At 40.8% G+C, this 8,093-nt stretch overlaps 1 protein-coding gene across 1 annotated transcript; it reads right to left on the minus strand.

The window, feature by feature from the left end:
• Positions 1–2,522: 2,522 nt before the first annotated feature.
• LOC115016194 (zinc finger protein OZF-like) lies at positions 2,523–7,555 on the minus strand. The gene is made up of 2 exons (XM_029443882.1): positions 7,039–7,555; positions 2,523–5,166 (listed from the first exon to the last, which is right to left on the minus strand). The coding sequence occupies exons 1-2, from the start codon at positions 7,286–7,288 to the stop codon at positions 4,214–4,216; spliced, it is 1,203 nt and encodes a 400-aa protein (XP_029299742.1). The 5' UTR covers positions 7,289–7,555; the 3' UTR covers positions 2,523–4,213.
• Positions 7,556–8,093: the final 538 nt, after the last annotated feature.

The raw sequence follows: 8,093 nt of genomic DNA on the forward strand, positions 1-8,093 counted from the left end.
ACAGGAGTAATATGATCCCGTTTCCTTGTTCTAGTCAATACACGTGCCGCTGCATTTTGGATCAACTGAAGAGTCTTAAGCGACTTTTTGGGACAACCTGATAACAATGAGTTGCAGTAATCCAGCCTTGAAGTAACAAATGCATGGACTAGTTTTTCTGCATCATTTTGAGACAGGATGTGTCTTATTTTTGCAATGTTACGTAGATGAAAGAAGGCAGTCCTTGAGATTTGTTTTATGTGGGAGTTAAACGACAGATCCTGATCAAAGATGACACCAAGATTCCTTACGGTGGTGCTGGAGGCCAAGTTAATGCCGTCCAGAGCTTCTATGTCATTAGAAAATGCGTTTCGGAGGCGTTTAGGGCCAAGTATAATAACTTCAGTTTTGTCTGTGTTTAACATCATGAAGTTTCTAGACATCCAAGTTTTTATGTCCTTAAGGCATGCTTGAAGTTTAACCAATTGATTGGTTTCATCTGGTTTAATTGATAGATATAATTGGGTATTATCCACATAGCAATGAAAGCTTATAGAGTGGTTCCTTATAATATTGCCCAAAGGAAGCATATATAAGGTGAATAGAATCGGTTAAGTTACTCTCATGTCAGGCTTAACAAACAGGAGAGCAGCAGAAGCATCAATTGCATCATTGCGTTTTACACGTTGCAAGTACAGAACAGAAGAAATCTAGTCCAGTTTTTCCCACCGATGATGTCATAACTTCGTCTTGATCAGAAGATTGACAGCACTCTGTCACAACAGGATAAAGAAGGGCAAGATTGTGACCAATCAGAACTTAGTAGAGGCTCCTACGTGACGGGTTACTCGCTCGGTTTTGAGAAATAAGGTTAATTCTTTTCAAAACGTCATTTTATCATTTTTCCAAATAATAAATCTATTATCGCAAAATATCCATGAACACAAAACTTTTGTTATCGTATTTAAATATAAATTGATGCCCTATATAGATTATATTAAGACCTTTTAAATTCAAAAGCAACAGAAACTTGTTTTCCTCTTTGAACCAGACTAGTAAGAAACAAGGCTAAATATCAATTTAGCCTTGTTTCTAACTAGTCTGGTTTACTGCTGGCTCGAAATGTTCTCTGTTTGTTTTCCTCAGCAGCTATAAAACTAAATTACGGTCGATTCTGAAAGTAAAACTATTTTCAAACTATATAATGTAATGTCTTTAATACAGTAAAGCATTTACATTATGACTGACGTAACTTTAGAGCCACGGACAGTTCAAGAATCATATTATTACCCCAAAGCGAGAGTTGTGTTCGGATACTCGGCAGTAAGTCGGACTCGTTCCCAGTGAATGTTGGCCTCCGCCAGAGCTGCGCTTTATCACTAATCCTGTTTGTGATATTCATGGCCAGGATATCGAGGCGTAGTCGTGGAGGAGAGGGGTTGCAGTTTGATGACCTGAGGATCTCATCGCTGCTCTTTGCAGATGATGTGGTCCTGATGGCGTCATCGGTCTGTGACCTTCAACAGTCACTGGATCGGTTCGCAGCCGAGTGTGCAGTGGTTGGGATGAGGATCAGCACCTCCAAATCTGAGGCCATGGCTCTCAGCAGGAAACCGGTGGATTGCCTACTCCGGGTAGGGAATGAGCCATTACCCCAAGTGAAGGAGTTCAAGTACCTCGGGGTCTTGTTCGCGAGTGAGGGGACGATGAAACGAGAGATTGGCCGGAGAATCGGAGCAGCGGGGGCGGTATTACAGTCACTTTACCGCACCGTTGTGACGAAAAGAGAGCTGAGCCAGAAGGCAAAGCTCTCAATCTACCGGTCGATCTTCGTTCCTACCCTCACCTATGGTCATGAAGGCTGGGTCATGACCGAAAGAACGAGATCACGGGTACAAGCGGCCGAAATGGGTTTTCTCAGACAGGTGGCTGGCGTCTCCCTTAGAGATCGGGTGAGAAGCTCAGCCATCCGTGAGAGACTCGGAGTAGAGCCGCTGCTCCTTTACGTTGAAAGGAGCCAGTTGAGGTGGTTCGGGCATCTAGTAAGGATGCCACCTGGGCGCCTCCCTAGGGAGGTGTTCCAGGCACGTCCAGCTGGGAGGAGACCCCAGGGAAGACCCAGGACTCAGTGGAGAGATTATATCTCCTCACTGGCCTGGGAACGCCTCAGGATCCCCCAGTCGGAGCTGGAGGATGTGGCCCGGAGAAGGGAAGATTGGGGTTCCTTACTGCTGCCCCCGCGACCCGATCCCGGATAAGCGGTAGAAGATGGATGGATGGATAATATTACGAGAAAACAAGTCATCATTTTGAGAGTAAAGTCGTAATTGTTTGAGAAAAATTATTGTAATATGTCGAGAAAAAACTTAAAATAGAATTACATCATAAATCATGTAATGATTTAATTTCCTTTGACAATAAGATAAGGTGCTTATTGTTTAAACCTGTAACCTCAGATCATCATCTCGTTGGACTCATAAAACACAGGACGGGAATTACGACTTAATTCTCATATCACAACTTTTCCTGAAATATAATCACATTAAATTCCAACACAAGAAAGGCTGTGTCTAAAAGTATTCACTTTCCATAATTGATGTGAAGAACTTTACTTTGATGAATAAAATAATTACTTGAGGAGCCCCAGTTGTCCTTACTTATGCACTATATAGCTTTATTAAAACACAAATCTGATATCAGAGAAGATCTGGGTACAGCTTGTATGCATGGACAGTCATACCAGAAACTTCAAGTAAGACCCACTCAACCTTACACAGTGTATCCAACGTCATACAGGATCACCTATAATCAAGGCACCATGGAGGAAAACAATGTTGTGTCTTAACCACGGGAGTTATTTTAACCTCCAGACACCCTGAGCAAAGCCTCCCAACATAAAGCACACAAAGGGTGAAAAAGCAAATGTTCTTCTACAACCATATGGTCAAGAGGGGAGGCTTGAATCGGAGGGGCTTGCTGCACGTCGATGGATGTCACGAGAACCAAGTCGATGCCAAAATTCTTATCTTAACATGACGCTACTGTTAAACTTCCTAACAAACAACAGCATTCAAATGTAATAAAGGAGTAAATTGGAGTGTTTTTTACCGTGGCGTCTCATCAGTATCAAGAATTGTGGAATTTCACTGGTATTGGCATCAAATACTACATTTCTGGTGTTGTGACATCCCTATGCACGTCACTACTCAAGATTCAGTCCTTTCAAGCTAATGACCTGATCTGGGCCTTTTCCACTGAGGGAAGCTTATAACCTATAACCTGGAGCTTTTACATTTTTAGAGAACGTGTAAGGCTTTGGTTCAATGTTCTGCATTTCCACTGTTTTACTCCACCTGAAGTAGAAGTTTAACAGGATGGAGCAGAGGGTGAAGGAGAATGATTCCAGAACAGCTCTTTCACAGCTGACCAGAGACTCTGCTCTGCACCACCGTTACATGCTCTCCTCAATTAGAAGACAAGGAGGTGACGGGGAAGAAACAGCAGGATCATTTCTGAGCTTTGTTTTCTTCAAGGTGAAATAAATATACTGATGTAGGTGTTCTTTTTCCACTAAGTACGCTGCCTCGCTACTTAGTGGAAAAAGTAGCTCACTGAATTAAATTACTTGAAATTCGGTATGCTACCTAAACGCTGCTGAAAGATGTAGTTGAATCCCAACCAGTGTGAACACATTGTCTACTTAAAATAGACAAATTCAGAACAAGGCATCAAATGTGATTGTGAATCAGAATATCGTATATTAAATATAACAGTATATTAAGACACTTCCTGCTTTAATTAAGTGTTGCCTCGCCAAACAATTTATGTTCCTGCAGTAGAAAAGATCGAATCTTGGACATTATATTGAGATGACCTTGAGCAGCTCTGAAAACACGAGACCAGGTAAACAAAGAAACATGAGAGCTACAGCAGTGTGTACAGTGTGTCTCTTTAGGATTAGAATAAGGGCACGGTCACACGTGCAAAATTAATTTGTATTGAGTTGAGATCAATTTTGGTAAACTTTGACGACTCAACCAACAGCAGAGAAGTATTTGTTCCTATTTCTCGCCGCAAATGTTTTCCGATACATATTTTAGTGTACTGTTTAGCTGTAAAATTAGAAACTTTGTGACACGGCCATGTTGAAAACAGTTATTGCCGGTGCAATATCACCTCAGCAAGTGTGACTGTGCCCTAAGAGAGAATTCATCTCATTATCAGCCCTTACAGTTCATGAAGGAAGTTGGTGTTGATGTGAAACAGAATCTCCATCCTGTTTCAGGCAGTCAGGTTTGACAAGGGCAGTGGTCAGGTCTGTCCTCTGACAGGGGTGTTTGTAGAAGCAGGACAGCTGGCTGAAGTGTCTGTCGCAAACGGAGCACCAGTACGGCCTCTCGCCGGTGTGCGTCCGCAGGTGCACCGTCAGGTTGCCCTTCTCCACAAAGCCGCGGCCGCAGTATGTGCAAGTGAACGGTTTCTCGCCCGTGTGGCTGCGGACATGCCGCACCAGCGTCGCCCTTCTGCCGAAGCTCTTGCCGCAGACAGTGCAGCCGTAGGGACGCTCACCAGAGTGGATCCTCATGTGCGTCCTCAGGTTCCCCCGCAGTGTGAAGCTCTGACCGCAGACACTGCAGCGGAACGATGTTTCTTTGTGAACTCTGAGGTGAAACTTCAGGTTCTCCGCATACTCCAGATGTTTCCCGCACAGGCTGCAGTCTCTCAGATGTACCAACGCGTGAGTGAGTAGATAACTAATCCTCTGAAAGGACTCACCACAAACTTTACAACTGAACACCGGCGGAGGCTGATTTGACAGTTTTTGCTCCTGCAACTGATCAGTGGAGCTATTTACCTTCTTGCTCTGGGATGAACTTTGTCCTTCTGCTTCTTCTTTCTCCTCTGGTTTCCAAAGTCCTGCAGCCTCTCTCCAGTAGTCTCCACTGTCTTCCGTCTCAGAGGACTCAGCGAGGAGTCGGCCATCACTTGCCGTTTCTGAACCACCGGAAGGATCAAAATCACAGTTTGGTTCTGACGCCCCACAGTCCTCACGGCCAACTTCTTTTTTAATATGAGCAGCCAAGGTGCCAGCATCTGTCTCATCCACATGGTCGGTCTGGTCTAGCCTGTCACTCAGGATCTGATCATCAGGGCAGTGTTTTATCCAGGAGGAAACCTGCAGACGGTCTGAAGGGAGGCAGAAGACAAAAAAAGATAATGTTTTTTTGTTTTAATGATTAATTGATCAATACAATTTGTGTATATGTTTCCTAATCCTTCAGCGTTGGCTGAACTAACTATTAATTAGTAACTAACTCCAACGTGTCGAGAGTTTCATTTGATACTTTATGAGACCTTTATACAGTGGCGGGCCGTGCATTTCACACCTAGGCCTTCAGTGATGTCCTACACAGTCCTACCTGAATTATTCCCCCTCTTAATACCATCATCATGGCTCTAGAAACTATACATTTAGACAGAAACGCAGTATAACCGGGCGTTGCATCACCTTAACATAGTCAAGTACAACAGAGTTATATTAATATTTCCGAAGCATTTTGTGAGAAGAGAACGGCCAACCCCAACAGCTAGCGTCGGCGTTGGCCGTTCTCTTCTCACGATGTCTATCTTTTCTTGAAAGGTTCGTCTTGAAAATGGCGTTGTAATTATATCTGCGACCAAATCGATCTCTTCTCCTCCTTCAGCCATTGTGGGTTGAAAAAAAAAAGCTTGTAGAAATCTACACTAATTAGCTCGTTCACGTTCAGAAAGCTATGAAATGAAGAGAATAGACTATGGGGAATAATTTAATACATATTTGTGGTTATGTTTAGGCCAGCAGAGAAGGCCTTGCTGGCCCTGACGGCCCACCACTGCCTTTATAAGATGACATATATTTATGATCAATTTGGGGAAATGTTTTGCAGGAATATGGTAGTTGTTGTTAGTTTGGCTCCATCAAGTTCTTCAGTTCCACCATTTACTAAAAAACGTTCTTCTTCAACAATTCAACTCAAACATGGTGGCAAAACACAATAAACATGTTAAACATGACTAGTGTGCTCTCCAGGCTCCATCTTTTTATCTAAATCTAAACCAGGGGTGGGGAACCTCTGGCCTCTGGGCCGTATACGGCCCGCGAGACCATTTGATCCGGTCCTCGAGGTAATTCGTAAAACGCACGCAAAAGAAATCCACTAGAAAAAATAACTAGACGCCAATATTTTAAACAGGCGACTGACTGTTTTTCCTGGCCAAGGTCAGGGTCCTTGAACACAACACGAGCGGAACGTGTCATCACGTGGTCACATCATGCCAAAAAACATCATTATTAAACGAGACGGTCGTTGACATTAGTGAACACAGCATGGCGAGTGTAAACGGTGGAAGTAAAAGGCCAGTGTGCCTAGTTTGTGTGGACGTACTTGCGGTGATGAAAAATAATCTTGAGCGTCATTACAGCACGAGCTGAAAGGACGAGTGCGTTATATATATATATATAAATATATATATATAAAAATAAAAACATATATATATATATAAAAAATAAAAACATATATATATAAAATATATATATATATATACATATATATATATATATATATATATATATATATATATATATATATATATATATATATAAAAATATATATTAAAAAAAAATATATATATATATATATATATAAAATATATATATATATATATATATATATATATATATATATAAAATATATATATATATATATATATATATATAATAATATATATTATATATATATATATATATATATATATATATATATATATATAAATATCAGAGTTAAACTGATAAATAGGCTGTTAGTAAAAGGCTAGCTTATTGCATGCAGATATATCGGTGTACAAGTCGGCTGATATTAAATGTTTTAAACTCTCAAATAACGAGTCTTGGACTTTAACTTGCAAATGGAGTATGTTTACACTGTTGAATTGGTAATTGTGCCCAAGTAAAGAAGCGTTCAATAGATTAAATACTGTGTAAAAGTCACACAAACACAACTGTGGTCTGGTTCCACTTGCCCTCCGTTGACATCAGACTGTCCAGCTGTTGTCGTTGACGGTCTATCTGCTCCCGGTACCGGACCACAGTTTTCCCAAACACTCCGAGAATGTCGTCCACTGCCGCCGTCAGCCGTTCGTTAACAAACATCCTGAGGGTCTCCATCTCTGACAGCGAGCTGCTGTGGAGGTCTGGATCCCCGAAACCCTCCATCGCTCCGGGAGGGAACGGAGAGGAAGGCGAGGGAAACATCTGCCGGTCTGCAGACATATTTGTTTTAATGTCTGCCTCTTGATGATGAAATGTAGCGTTTTATCCTGCAAAACTAAAAATATTTCCAGTTAATTTCGTTGAAAGTGAATAAGACACAGAGATAAACGCCGTAACGATCAAAACACCGAACAGAACTGATAAAATGCCCCTAAATGCATTGTTTGCTGTTTAACAGAGACAGCGACTATCAGAAAAGTAAACAATTCGGCTGAGCTCCGGCAGAAAATGATGTTGTAGAGAAACACTGTCTGGTCATCATGGTTCCGGGAGAACAAAATGTAGGCTATTATAAAACAAAACAAAAAATGACAAGAAATAGAATACTTTACACACAGGATGTCTCCTCTTTCACCTACATGTACTTTTGATACTTTTAAGTACATTTGGCTGATAATACTTCTGTACTTTAACTAAAGTAGGATGTTGAATTCAAGGCTTTTACATGTAATGAAGTATTTTCAAATGTTTCTAATGTTAGTTTTACTTAAAGGATCGGAAAAGTGGTAGGAAATAATAAAAACAATTGTAAATAAATACAATTTTGAGGTATTTCTGTTCTCTACTCCACTACATTTCAGAAGAAATATAATGCCTTTTTACCCCACTACATTTATACACTACATTCTATAGTTATCTTTAGTTGAATTTCACTTACAAAACATGTGTTTAACCTTACAAATTAAGCTATTTTACACTTTATAAAGTAGTTAAATGTAGCTTCTTCTCAGCTGTGACATTAAAACAATAGCTGTTTTTGCGCAACTAGTGTATATAAACTTAAAATACACTTTTGTACTTACCA

The sequence above is a fragment of the Cottoperca gobio genome, chromosome 11, assembly GCF_900634415.1.
Source record: "Cottoperca gobio chromosome 11, fCotGob3.1, whole genome shotgun sequence".
Lineage (NCBI taxonomy): Eukaryota > Metazoa > Chordata > Actinopteri > Perciformes > Bovichtidae > Cottoperca > Cottoperca gobio.